At 43.3% G+C, this 14647-nt stretch overlaps 1 protein-coding gene across 1 annotated transcript in view; it reads left to right on the top strand.

Moving 5' to 3' along the window:
- Window positions 1–14647, top strand: part of LOC100296627 (ATP-dependent translocase ABCB1) — a 71039-nt gene that overhangs the window by 37166 nt on the left and 19226 nt on the right. The window contains 2 exon segments of the mRNA XM_024991019.2: window positions 2528–2611; window positions 6334–6537. Of these exon segments, the coding sequence (XP_024846787.1) occupies window positions 2528–2611; window positions 6334–6537 (288 nt within the window).

Below are 14647 nucleotides of genomic sequence, written 5' to 3'. Positions count from 1 at the left end.
CCGCCTCAGCAGCTGCAGGCGGAGGAGATGGAAGCAATATTCCGTGCCCCCACATCCCTCTCCTCTCCTTCTTTCCTTCTCTCCCTGGGAGACCCGTGATGCTCGTGTTTATTCCTGCTAAGAGGTGCCCTCTGAACCCTTTGTTTCCACAGATCAAAAGTCAGCCCCGCGGCCCACTTGCTGCTGCTTGGTTTCTGTGCAGGGGCTTGGCTGATAGACTCGTTCCAGCTGCACTGTTACTAGCCGATAGTGACTTAGGTCTCCCACACTGGGCACCTCCCAGGCCCTGACAGCACGTGGATGTGAATGTTTCTCAGGGGAAGGGGGAGAGGGGTCCTACACATGTCACTCAAAGCAGATCAGTTCAAAGGGTCTTTAACAATCACACACATTTTGCCTGTGACTTTGTAACTTTACATTTTAAAAGCACTAATACGGTGATACTTCAGAAGAATGCCTCAGATATACCTGGGGAGATGGGGCAGGGTTTAAACCCTGGCTCATAAGTATAATGACCCCCTGCTGCTTAAAAACAAGCCGTGTTTATGGGGATTGCTGGCTTGGGACTGACAGAGCCAGGACCAAGTCCAGTGAGTGAGAGAGCACTGTTTGGTGTAGGGCCTCTTGTCAGGATTTTCAGTCAGACGGTATTTATAACAGATCCGAACTAGACTCAGGGCCTGGGCCCAGGGCTAAAATGCCCCATTCCCCTGCCAGGCCGTAGGCCGACTCCTAGGCCCCTTATACTTTGGCTTTGAGCTGAGGATTTGTGTCATACCCTCTCCACCAATTATTCAGTCCGGCCATCATGCATTAAGTGCCTTCTGCTTACAAGGCATAATACTAGGTATTGTAAGGTCTTCAAGTCAGAGTGGTGCCTGTATATGTGGCAGTTATGTTCCATTGGGGAGACACTTAAGCACTTAACAATTTTTAAAAAGCAAATGGATATGTATTATAATAAATTATAATGCATTATAATTAGTTTTTTCTTGAATATTTGATAAATGCTGCTTTAACTGCAATCACAGTTGACATAACTTCTTAGGACCTTAGTTATTTTTGTAACAGATACAGACTGAGACTTCAAACTCACAATATTTTTAGTATTTTTGTATTTAAAAGTGTAAGTGGTTTTATAAAGAAAATCCTATTTTATGTTGAATGTTAAACTTTAATCTAGATTTCTTTGGTTGATTTTTTTTAAAACCCAATTCATTTATTCGGCCATAAACCATAGTCAGCTGTTTATTTGACTTCTCTATTTGAATGTCTATTAAGAATTTCATACCAAATGTCTCTAAAACTGAGCTTTGGACACCCCTCCCACCCGTTGCCAAAGGGCTTACGCCTCACCTAGACCTCCCCAATATCAGTAAATGGCCCCTCCATTCTGCCAGTTGCTCAGGTTAAAGTCCTAGGAGTTATCCTTGTCTCCTCTTCTTTGTCCGATATTACAACAGCCTCCTAACCTGTCTCACTGCCTCAATCCTTATCCTAGTTCACTCATTCATTGCCCAAGAACCAGAATCATTCTTCTAAGATAAAAGTTAAATCACATCCCTGTGCTTAAAAGCTGCTGAAAGTTGCCCGTATCTCTCAGAGTAAAATCTGGAATCTTGTTTTTTTTTGTCCACGTGATGCAGCTTGTGGGATCTTAGTTCTCTGACCAGGGATTGAACCCAGGCCCTCAGCAGTGAAAGCGTGGAGTCCTAGCCACTGGACCACCAGGGAATTCCCCAAATTTGGAATCTTTGCATTTGCCAGTAAAGTCACAAACTCTGTGTCCCCACTACCTCCCCAGACCTCATCTCCTAGAGCTTCACCTCCTTCCCCATACACAGTCTACTCTCTACACATTGGCTGACGTAAGTGGATATGGGGTAGGGAAGAGGGAGAGCCCAGTGAGCATGGATGTCTGTCCTGAGGAAGAGGCAGCTTCTGTACATTTACATGGAGGTGCTTTTAAGGCTGGTGATGACCTTTACGCTTTCTTGCTTGTATGTGAGCAGATCAAAAATGCCTCTGCCTCGGGGCTTTTGCATGTGCTGTCCCTTCCTTGTCCAGATACTCTCATCCCTCTCCGTCCTCAGGTCTCTGCTCAAAGGTCACCTGAGAAGGCCTTCTCACTCACCTCCCCAGTCTATAAAATGGTGCTGCCCCCTCTTCTTTTCCCTTCTTACCCCATTCTGGTTTTCTTCCTAGCATTATTACCCCTTGGCATGGTGTATATTAATTTGTGGCATCTGTCCCTGGAATCTGCTTCATGAAAGCAGCAAGTCTGTCATTTTTGTTCACTGTTGAATAGGTCCAACACCTGGCAATTATGTTTGGAACAGAGTAGGCACTCAAAAAAATTTTTATTTGAGAAATGTTCTCTTTATGACTTTATTAAGTCCTTTTCTTATCTATTCAGTGTCAAATCCTAAGTGCTTAATGTAGGAGATAAGGGCACCCTGTCAGTCTCTTGAGCTGAAGGTCTCATGCATCAGGCTTTAAGATAATGAAATGAGTTTCTCTGCCACAGGATGTGAGCTGGTTCAATGACCCTAAAAACACCACAGGAGCATTGACGACCAGGCTTGCCAGTGACGCCGCTCAAGTTAAAGGGGTATGACTACCTCCTTTCTGCTGTGATTGTCCTAATGGGCCATTTAGAATTTGAGCACAAAACTAATTCTCTCGCTACAGTTAATTCTCATCATCATTTAGAAAATGTCAAACCTTTAACCTATGCAATATATCATGTGTCTTATGGAAAAAAATATTATCTATTTAAATATCATATGCTGTATCACTATAACAGTGATGAATTTTGAGCTTTGTTTTGTTATTTTCCATCTTATTCATGCTATTATCTAAATACATGTAGAAGGATAATTATTTAAAAAGGAAGTATTTATCAGTGTATCATGCAAGTCCAGTCTTTTTTTATTTTATCTTTTCAGTCCATTTTAATGCTTTGCTAATCCCCAGAAAATTGTAATTGCTACTGAAAAAAGGTGTGTGTAGTTGCTGTAAGAAAGTTTGCTTTCTTTGTCCGACTCTTTGTGACCCCATAGACGGCAGCCCACCAGGCTCCCCCGTCTCTGAATTCAGAGGGGAGGGAAGAAAATCTAGACAAAGGTTGAAAGAAATGAAAAGAGTATGAAAAAATTAAAACAAGGGTAAAAGGAACAATTGTATCAGACTATAAAACTTAAATTCTGCTGCTACATGAATCTCTTTAATTAATATAACTAGAAACTATTAGACCAGCAGGTTTTGATTGGTGGGTAAAGTGATAATTTCTTCTTTAACTGCACCATGTGTGCAAACTAAGTTGCTTCAGTCGTGTCTGAGTCTTTGCGACCCTATGGACTGCGGCCCGCCAGGCTCCTCTGTCCATGAGGATTCTCCAGGCAAGAATACTGGAGTGGGTTTCCATGCCCTCCTCCAGGGGATCTTCCTGACCCAGGGACTGAGCCCACGTCTGGTACGTCTCCTGCCTTGGCAGGCGGGTTCTTTACCACTAGTGCCACCTGGTCTGTTTATGACAAAAATCCACAGGATGATGGAGTTTGTCTTAACCTTGTTGCACTCTTGGGCTCTGGCTTTAGAATGTTACCTACCCTCCTCCTCGTTGAAAAACTTCCGGCTTCTAGTAATCTATGCTCTCCCATGGAGTGTTCTAGAGACTCTTTTTCTGTATGAGGAATAGATATTGGGATGGTGAGTGTGTCATTAGAATAAAGAACAGTAACAGTAACCAGTGCAATGTCACCAGAAGCATTTAATCATACTATGCCAAGGGGCTTACTTCCCCGCCAGCTTAAGGTTCTAGGTTGTTTGGATCATCTTTCATGTACCTTAAAGAAGCATCTTTGATTCATTTTACTTATTTCTGTGGCCTTGGCTGCCATCCTCAGTGAAACATTTATGTGTATGGAAGCTTAGGTACTGGAGTAATTTGTCTGCTGTGAACTTGGAGGATGTTCTGAGTGCTTATTGCAGTCGGGTGCTGTGGGAAATGAGTTCTGAGTAGGGCTTGTGGATACTGAAAAAGGAACAGTCTCTATCTTGCCTGTGCCACAGACTGTTTTCAGATTATAACCCTTGACTTTGAAATTGAAAATGTCCAAATACAGAGCTGATTCGAAAGGCCACTCCACTCTGACTTATGCCAGATACGGCTAAACCTCCCTTTATATAAGCTCAGTGATGGCATCAGATAAAAATAAATGCTCTGTTATATATGCCGTTTCTTGCAGCCCTGGTGCAATTCCTTGGTATGAAATTTAATTATAGAGCTATTGGTAGTTTTTTAATACTGTTTCCCCCTAGTTACTGGCTTGGTGTTTATACCAACATGAGTTTCAAATGATTTCAGAAGGTTGAATTGAGGCAGGGGGCTAGGAAAGAATTCTGTCTTAAAACTCGGAGCCGACAGAAGCTTTGGTTATTAATCAGTGTACCTAGTCATTTTAGGGTTGGGAAAAAATTTGACCAAGGCCCCAGACGTGGAAATGACCATTCTGGACTGTTCTCCATCATTAATCTTTCCCTGAGAATGGCCCTACTCAGGCAGAGGAAATTTGGAGAGTTAATAAGACATGGGCCAGAGCAGGAGTTTGGAAAGGCTTGAGGTCGTGGGGCATTTCCAGGGTAAGGGAAAGAAGTGTAGAGCAGTGAAGTGAATTGACTTTGTATTTTGACTTCTGACTTTTCAGTTGGAAATAACTGAATGCCTCTGACAGTTGTGCTTCAGGCTCCTTCTGGCATGTAAACTGAAGGTTCTGATGCCTGCTTAGTCTCTTAAATTTAAATTCCATAACATTCATCTCTGTGTATTTTTCCTGAACACAGTCTCTCTAGCTCTAGCTCAGTCATGTCCCACTCTTTCGCGACCCCATGGACTGTAGCTCACCAGGCTCCTCTGTCCATGGGATTCTCCAGGCAAGGATACTGGAGTGGGTTGCCATTTCCTACTCCAGGGTATCTTCCTGACCCAGGGATGAAACCTGCATCTCCTGCATTGGCAGGTGGATTCTTGACCACTGTACCACGTGTGAAGCCCTCTAAACACAATAAGCGTCTCAAATAAGCCACAAAATATCTGGATACCCTCAATGATCAATATTAGGCTCAAGATTGCCAGGAGAAATATCAATAACCTCAGATATGCAGATGACATCACCCTTATGGCAGAAAGTGAAGAGGAACTAAAAAGCCTCTTGATGAAAGTGAAAGAGGAGAGCTAAAAAGTTGGCTTAAAGTTCAACATTCAGAAAATGAAGATCATGGCATCTGGTCCCATCACTTCATGGGAAATAGATGGGGAAACAGTGAAAACAGTGTCAGATTTTATTTTGGGGGGCTCCAAAATCACTGCAGATGGTGACTGCAGCCATGAAATTAAAAGACGCTTACTCCTTGGAAGAAAAGTTATGACCAACCTAGATAGCATATTCAAAAGCAGAGACATTACTTTGCCAACAAAGGTCTGTCTAGTCAAGGCTATGGTTTTTCCAACGGTCATGTAAAAATGCAAGAGTTGGACTGTGAAGAAAGCCGAGCGCCGAAGAATTGATGCTTTTTGGATTCTCAAGAGTCCCTTGGAGTGCAAGGCGATCCAACTAGTCCATTCTGAAGGAGATCAGGCCTGGGTGTTCTTTGGAAGGAATGATGCTAAAGCTGAAACTCCAACACTTTGGCCACCTCATGAGAAGAGCTGACTCATTGGAAAAGACTCTGAGGCGGGGAGGGATTGGGGGCAGGAGGAAAAGGGAACGACAGAGCATGAGATGGCTGGATGGCATCACCGATTCGATGGACGTGAGTTTGAGTGAATTCCGAGAGATGGTGATGGACAGGGAGGCCTGGCGTGCTGTGGTTCATGGGGTCGCAAAGAGTCGGACACGACAGAGCGACTGAACTGAACTGAACTGATGGGTAGTTATGCATCTAACGTTGGAAGTTTCCAACAGTCCCAGTTCAACATAATTGTCAGACTGTTTTATCTTGCTAATTTGCAGAGCTTGCTTTATGGATCATGGTGTCATTGTTTAATGAAAAGTTTTGTGGTATTAAAAAGTCAAATGAGATAGAAATATATAATTGAACTCTGAATTATTGACCTACTTTCAGTATTTATTCTGAAGTCATGAAAATCCTCATCTGGGAAACCAAATAAAGTTACATGTAAACTTTTTCTACTAACTTATTAGCTTATAACTGAGGAGATGAGATTTTCACAAAGCTGAATTTTCACAATCCCTAAGAAAATACCTAAGCGTGGACTTTAGAGATGATCGGACGGTGTCTCTCTAACAGTGTTTTCTGTTTGTTTTGCAGGCTATAGGCTCCAGGCTTGCTGTAATTACCCAGAATATTGCAAATCTTGGCACAGGCATTATTATATCCCTCATCTATGGCTGGCAGTTAACACTTCTCCTGTTAGCAATTGTACCCATCCTTGAAGTAACAGGAGTTCTTGAAATGAAAATGCTGTCTGGACAAGCCCTGAAAGATAAGAAAGAACTAGAAGGTGCTGGGAAGGTGAGTCAAATGAGATAACATTTCTGACCTGGGTAAGTAAAATATTCTAAGCAGTGTTGTTCTGTTAGTCGTGGCTACTTTCTGTGCTCTGAGGATGGCTTTTGTTTTTGTTTATTTGGCTGTGCTGAGTCTTCCTTGTGGCCTGTGAACTTAGTTGCAGCGTGTGGGATCTTAGTCCCTGGACCAGGATTGAACCTTGGCCCCTGGCGTTAGGAGCACAGGGGTCTTAAGCACTGGACCATCAGGGAAGTCCCTGAGAATGTTTTTGTAACCATTCCTCAAAGCAGTCTTATTTGACACTTATTCAGCAGATTGCAAACTGAAGAAAAGTAGCAAAACAAAGTCTTAGACTCACAGACTGAAGACTAATTTTGTTGGACTTTTCTAGTTACAATTGTTTTCATATCACTTTTTCTCCTTCCTTCCCCTTTCTCCAGAAATCCATTGCTTTATTGAGGAAAGGAGGCCTATTTAATTAGATGTGGGGAGGGGAGATTTTAAAAACTTGAAAAGCCTTAAAGGTATTCACTCTAACTGGCCAAAATATCATCCCTCTTTCCCTTTCATTACGCCTCCTCCCTTCATGTTACTTGTGTTTGCCATCTGTTAATGTTGTTTTTAGTCACTCACTCATGTCCGACTGTTTGCAACTCCATGGACTATAGCCTGCCAAGCTCCTCTGTCCATGGGATTTCCCAGGCAAGAATAACTGGAGTGGGTTGTCATTTTCTTCTCCAGGAGGTCTTCCCAGCCCAGGGATCGAACCTGCATCTCCCATGTTTCCTGTATTGGCAAGCGAATTCTTTACCACTGACGGAACCACCTGGGAAGCCCCGTTTACCCTTTATCCTAATACATTTTTCTGGGAGTGGGGGAACCATGTTGCGTGCTTGCCTGTTTGTTATTGTTGCTTGATTTGCATTTTGAATCTCCCCTTTTTTTCCCAAAAAGTTTTACTTTATATTGGAGTATAGTTGATTAACACTGTTGTGTTAGTTTGAGGTGTGCAACAAAGTGATTCAGTTACACATGTATCTGTTCTTTGTCAAATTCTTTCTTCATTTAGGTTATTACCGAGTTTTGAGTAGAGTTGTTGTTTTGAACAGATGCGTGTATGGCAGTTGCTCTACTCCCCAGGGGTACCTGTGAGATAGGTTCTTCTATTAGCTCCTTTCGCAGATGAGGCTGAGGCACAGGCAGGTAATGCCACAGTGCCTCAGAGCTCATAAGTTTCAGAGCCACTATTCAAACGCAGACAGTCATGCTCGCAAGTTGTACCTCAGTTAAGAAACAAAGAGGTCTTTGACATATACAGACTTGGTTCAGTTAAGTTCAGTCACTGAGTTGTGTCTGACTCTTTGCAACCCCATGAATCGCAGCACGCCAGGCCTCCCTGTCCATCACCAACTCCCAGAGTTCACTCAAACTCACGTCCATTGAATCGGTGATGCCATCCAGCCATCTCATCCTCTGTTGTCCCCTTTTCCTCCTGCCCCCAATCCCTCCCAGCATCAGAGTCTTTTCCAATGAGTCAGCTCTTCACATGAGGTCGCCAAAGTACTGGACTTTAAGCTTTAGCATTAGTCCTTCCAATGAACACCCAGGCCTGATCTTCTTTAGAATGGACTGGTTGGATCTCCTTGCAGTCCAAGGGACTCTCAAGAGTCTTCTCCAACACCACAGTTCTTTGGCGCTCAGCTTTCTTCACAGTCCAACGCTCGCATCCACACGTGACCACTGGAAAAACCATAGCCTTGACTAGACGGACCTTTGTTGGCAAAGTAATGTCTCTGCTTTTCAATATGCTATCTAGGTTGGTCATAACTTTTCTTCCAAGGAGTAAGCGTCTTTTAATTTCATGGCTGCAGTCACCATCTGCAGTGATTTTGGAGCCCCCAAAAATAAAGTCTGACACTGTTCCCACTGTTTTCCCATCTGTTTCCCATGAAGTGATGGGACCAGATGCCATGATCTTCGTTTTCTAAATGTTGAGCTTTAAGCCAACTTTTTCACTCTTCTCTTTTACCTTCATCAAGAGGCTTTTTAGTTCCTCTTCACTTTCTGCCATAAGGGTGGTGTCATCTGCATATCTGAGGTTATTGATATTTCTCCCGGCAGTCTTGATTCCAGCCCAGCGTTTCTCATGATGTACTCTGCATATAAGTTAAATAAACAGGGTGACAATATACAGCCTTGACAAACTCCTTTTCCTATTTGGAACCAGTCTGTTGTTCCATGTCCAGTTCTAACTGTTGCTTCCTGACCTGCGTATAGGTTTCTCAGGAGGCAGGTCAGGTTGTCTGGTATTCCCATCTCTTGAAGAATTTTCCACAGTTTATTGTGATCCACACAGTCAAAGTCTTTAGCATAGTCAGTAAAGCAGAAATAGATGTTTTTCTGGAACTCTCTTGCTTTTTCAGTGATCCAGCGGATGTTGGCAATTTGATCTCCACTTCCTCTGCCTTTTCTAAAACCAGCTTGAACATCAGGAAGTTCAAGGTTCACGTATTGCTGAAGCCTGGCTTGGAGAATTTTGAGCATTACTTTACTAGCATGTGAGATGAGTGCAATTGTGCAGTAGTTTGAGCACTCTTTGGCATTGCCTTTCTTTGGGATTGGAATGAAAACTGACCTTTTCCAGTCCTGTGGCCACTGCTGAGTTTTCCAAATTTGCTGGCATATTGAGGGCAGCACTTTCACAGCATCATCTTTCAGGATTTGAAATAGCTCAACTGGAATTCTGTCACCTCCACTAGCTTTGTTCATAATGATGCTTCCTAAGGCCCACTTGACTTCACATTCCAGGATGTCTGGCTGTAGGTCAGTGATCACACCGTCGTGATTATCTGGATTGTGAAGATCTTTTTTGTACAGTTCTGTGTATTCTTGTCACCTCTTCTTAATATCTTCTGCTTCTGTTAGGTCCATACCATTTCTGTCCTTTATTGAGCTCATCTTTGCATGAAATGTTCCCTTGGTATCTCTTTTTCTTGAAGAGATCTCTAGTCTTTCCCATTCTGTTGTTTTCCTCTATTTGCGTTGATCGCTGAAGAAGGCTTTCTTATGTCTTCTTGCTATTCTTTGGAACTCTGCTGCTGCTGCTGCTAAGTCGCTTCAGTCGTGTCCGACTCTGTGCGACCCCGTAGACAGCAGCCCACTAGGCTCCCCCATCCCTGGGATTCTCCAGGCAAGAACACTGGACTGGGTTGCCATTTCCTTCTCCAATGCATGAAAGTGAAAAGTGAAAGTGAAGTCTCTCAGTCGTGTCCGACTCTTCGAGACCCCATGGATTGCAGCCTACCAGGCTCCTCCGTCCATGGGATTTTCTAGGCAAGAGTACTGGAGTGGGGTGCCATCGCCTTCTCCGTGGAACTCTGCATTCAGATGCTTATATCTTTCCTTTTCTCCTTTGCTTTCCACTTCTCTTCTTTTCACAGCTATTTGTAAGGCTTCCCCAGACAGCCATTTTGCTTTTTTGCATTTCTTTTCCATGGGGATGGTCTTGATCTCTGTCTCCTGTACAGTGTCACGAACCTCATTCCATAGTTCATCAGGCACTCTATCTATCAGATCCAGTCCCTTAAATCTATTTCTCACTTCCACTGTATAATCATAAGGGATTTGATTTAGGTCATACCTGAATGGTCTAGTGGTTTTCCCTACTTTCTTCAATTTCAGTCTGAATTTGGCAATAAGGAGTTCATGGTCTGAGCCACAGTCAGCTCTTGGTTTTGTTTTTGTTGACTGTATAGAGCTTCTCCATCTTTGGCTGCAAAGAATATAATCAATCTGATTTTGGTGTTGACCATCTGGTGATGTCCATGTATAGAGTCTTCTCTTGTGTTGTTGGAAGAGGGTGTTTGCTATGACCAGTGCGTTCTCTTGGCAAAACTCTATTAGCCTTTGCCCTGCTTCATTCCATATTCCAAGGCCAAATTTGCCTGTTACTCCAGGTGTTTCTTGACTTCCTACTTTTGCATTCCAATCTCCTATAATGAAAAGGACATCATTTTGGGGTGTTAGTTCTAAAAGGTCTTGTAGGTCTTCATAGAACTGTTCAGCTTCTCCAGCATTACTGGTTGTGGCATAAACTTGGATTACTGTGATATTGAATGGTTTGCATCGGAAATGAACAGAGATCATTCTGTCATTTTGAGATTGCTTCCATGTACTGCATTTCAGACTCTTTTGTTGACCATGATGGCTACTCCATTTCTTCTGAGGGATTCCTGCCCGCAGTAGTAGATATAATGGTCATCTGAGTTAAATTCACCCATTCCAGTCCATTTCAGTTTGCTGATTCCTAGAATGTCAACATTCACTCCTGCCATCTCTTGTTTGACCACTTCCAATTTGCCTTGATTCATGGACCTGACATTCCAGGTTCCTATGCAATATTGCTCTTTCCAGCATTGGACCTTGCTTCTATCACCAGTCACATCCACAACTGGGTATTGTTTTTGCTTTGGCTCCATCCCTTCATTCTTTCTGGAGTTATTTCTCCACTGATCTCCAGTAGCATATTGGGCACCTACCGACCTGGGGAGTTCCTCTTTCAGTATCCTATCATTTTGCCTTTTTATACTGTTCATGGGGTTCTCAAGGCAAGGATACTGAAGTGGTTTGCCATTCCCTTCTCCAGTGGACCACATTCCGTCAGACCTCCCCACCATGACCTGCCCGTCTTGGGTGGCCCCACACGGCATGGCTTAGTTTCATTGAGTTAGACAAGGCTATGGTCCATGTGATCAGATTGACTAGTTTTCTGTGATTATGGTTTCAGTGTCTGCCCTCTGATGCCCTCTCGCAACACCTACCATCTTACTTGGGTTTCTCTTGGACATGGGGTATCTCTTCATGCCTCCTCCAGCAAAGTGCAGCTGCTGCTCCTTACCTTGGACGAAGGGTATCTCCTCACCGCCGCCCCTCCTGGCCTTGAACGTGGAGTAGCTCCTCTTGGCTCTCCTGCGCCCGCACAGCCACCACTCCTTGGATGTGTAAACTACATAGCTGGTGGGAAGCTGCTGTTTAACACAGGTAACTCAACTCAGTGCCCTGTGCTGACCTAGAGGTGTAGGATGGAGGGTAAGTGAGAGGCTCAGAAGGAAGGTGGTATACGTACACTTAGAGCTGATTCACATTGTTGTACAGAAGAAACCAACACAACATTGTAAAGCAGTTATCCTCCATTTAAAAAAAATAAAACAGAGGTCTGCTGATGGTGGGGCATAGTCTGATATCACATGATCTGTATCATTGCAGAAACGAGCAGTCAGAGCCGAGCTCCCTCAGAACTAGGCCTACCGTCTAGGATAGGGTGACATCTACCCGTGGACCCTCCAAGGTGCCTAAGATTCAAGGCAGCGACCTGGGCAGATCCAGTGGCCTTGGGTCCTTTGTCTCTGGACCAGGCACCTCACCAATAAGGATGATGAAGAGGGTCCTTTGGTTGGTTATCAGCACTCTCACTGTTTCCGTTGCCTCCCTGCTATCTCCTCTGACTTTTTGTACCCTCTGTCCTTGGGATTCCTTCAGGAAACTTCTTTGGATCAGCTTTAGTGCTTCTCAGTGATTGTCTGGGGGAGAAAGTCCTCATGTGAGGTTTCCCTTTGGTGCTGAAGTCCAGCAGCATGGTGCTGGCCCTCAGACGTTGGCTGTGGTCAGGCCCAGGTGACGTTGGCCTCTGGCAGGGAGTCCGTCCTGTGACCAGTCACTTCGTTTAATCCTGTACTTTGTGGGATTTTCCCCTATGGTGTTGATTCATCTAATGAGAAGATGAAAAAACGTGCATACAAAGCAAGTGCATTACTGTTTCTAGTGTCATCGTTTATGGAGGTGTTCAGAGTGTCCCAGAGCGGAGGTTTAGGTTGTTTGTAGGAAGATGACCAGTCGGAAGCTGGTTCATTGTAAGCCACAGGTTTTCACCTTCGAGGTATTGCATTAGCTTTAAAACTCTGGTAACTTGTTGGAAGTGGGGGAGGTGAAAGGGTGCAGATGGAAACAGATATGTTTGAGTATAGCAGGTTTTCTGGATAAAGGTCGGGAATGAGGTAAATGCTCTAAATCAGTGGTGGTTTGTGAGAAAGATAAAAGCAGGTAGGGGAAGTGATTGCTGCACCAACCAGTCTGCTGCTGCTGCTGCTGCTACTGCTAAGTCACTTCAGTCGTGTCCGACTCTGTGCGACCCCATAGACGGTAGCCCACGAGGGTCCCCCATCCCTGGGATTCTCCAGGCAAGAACACTGGAGTGGGTTGCCATTTCCTTCTCCAATGCATGAAAGTGAAAAGTGAAAGTGAAGTAGCTCTCAGTCATGTCTGACTCCTATCGACCCCACGGACTGCAGCCTACTAGGCTCCTCCGTCCATGGGGTTTTCCAGGCAAGAGTACTGGAGTGGGGTGCCATTGCCTTCTCCGACCTACCAGTCTATGAAATAGTAAAAGTCAGCTCCCATCTGATCGTCATTCTCAGGCTACAATCAATTTATTGATGTTTATTATATACCAGGCATCATGCTAAGAATGCTACATGTTCTCACTTGATACTCTCAATAACCCTTTTGAATTACCCTATTAGATCATAAAACTCAGGGTTCAGAAGAGTCAGGTAACTTGCCCAAAGTCACATAGCAGCAGCCTAATTGGGCTGTCTGTCCACTTTTTATATTTGTCTGACAGAGGCCACAGTCATCTCTTATAAACATAAATAAGATCTTGCTAACCTCCACCCGTCTAGTGACTTGTGATCACACTGGCAAGAAAATCAACCCTGGATTATTAAACTCTGCATGAGCCAGCCCATGATGACTTCTCTGACCCTGTCTTGCGCTGCTGTCTCCCTCATCCACCCTGCCCTGGCCTCATGGGCCTTCTTTCAGTTCCTACAAAACTCCAAGTTGGTTCCCTCTGGTCTTCATAGCTCTTCTGAGAGGTCTCTCCTGACATTCGAGTTCATTCCTGACACTTTTCAGCACTTGATGTTTCTTTCCCACTTGTTTATTGATTGATGACCGTCTTCCCTACTAAGGTGGGGACCAGTATCATATCTATTGGTTTCCCTAGAAGGACGGAGCAGGGCCAGGATTGCAGAGCAGGACTGTGTGATGTCAGAGCCGGCTCCTAAAACCTCTACGCTGTTCGTGATCCCTGCTCCATTGATTTCTGTCACATTATTCACGAATGAATATTTTTGTAGAATAGATGCTTTTTCTTTTTTAGAAATAAAAGCCGTAATCACACTTGAGTTTCTACAAGGGTAGGAAGAGAAGTGTGAGGTTTTTCAGGAAACCTGTGCATATTTTTTGCATTCCTAAAAATGATTTAGTACATGATGGTTTCTGAGGGAAACCCAGTGCTATTGATATTTCCTCTTCTTATAAATTACAACGTCCCTTTCCTCATAGTGGTTACTGAGTCTCTATGTAAAATTTGGAGTAAATGAAGCTGCGAGGATGCAATACTAATTAAGGCTTTTTCTAATTTCTTCTTGTGTGACAAGATGAAGATGATTGTGCAGTGATTATATTATTTTACTCACTATTCAAGGTGTGCAGTTCATGAACTCTCACTTTTATTGGGCTCTCCACACACTGTATAAAGTGATGACGTTACAAACCGAACAATACACAGTGACGTTAGAAAAAATGTGCCCAGAAATAAGTATTTCTTAAAATCATTACATTGAAATTCACAGTAAAGTCTGTTTTGTTTCAGCAGACAGTTTTAAAGTTTGCTGAATTTTCTTAACTAATGCAAAAAAAGCCTCTTTTCTGTGTTTGAAGCCTCATAAATGAAAATATTTCTACCAACTATTATCTCTGAGGGTTTGACTGGAGGTAGATTTTTTCCTCTAACTTTTTGCTTTCTGCACTGTTAGTATTTTATAAAATAAGTATAATTTTTATAATATGTAAATAATTGCATAAAATATTTTAATATAAATTGAATCTGGACATTTCCCTGTATTTGCTAGTAGCTTATGGTAAACTTAGTTCAGTCTTGTTGGCCTGCTGGGTCAGAACATAATATTTTTAACTATATTTTTAAAATAATTTTTGTGTTTTTAAGAATATGGTATTAATTTCTTTCTTCTAGTAGCCTTTTGCATTAGTC

The sequence above is a fragment of the Bos taurus genome, chromosome 4 (genome assembly GCF_002263795.3).
Source record: "Bos taurus isolate L1 Dominette 01449 registration number 42190680 breed Hereford chromosome 4, ARS-UCD2.0, whole genome shotgun sequence".
Classification (NCBI taxonomy): Eukaryota; Metazoa; Chordata; class Mammalia; order Artiodactyla; family Bovidae; genus Bos; species Bos taurus.
This window is presented reverse-complemented; position numbering and strand designations above follow the sequence as displayed.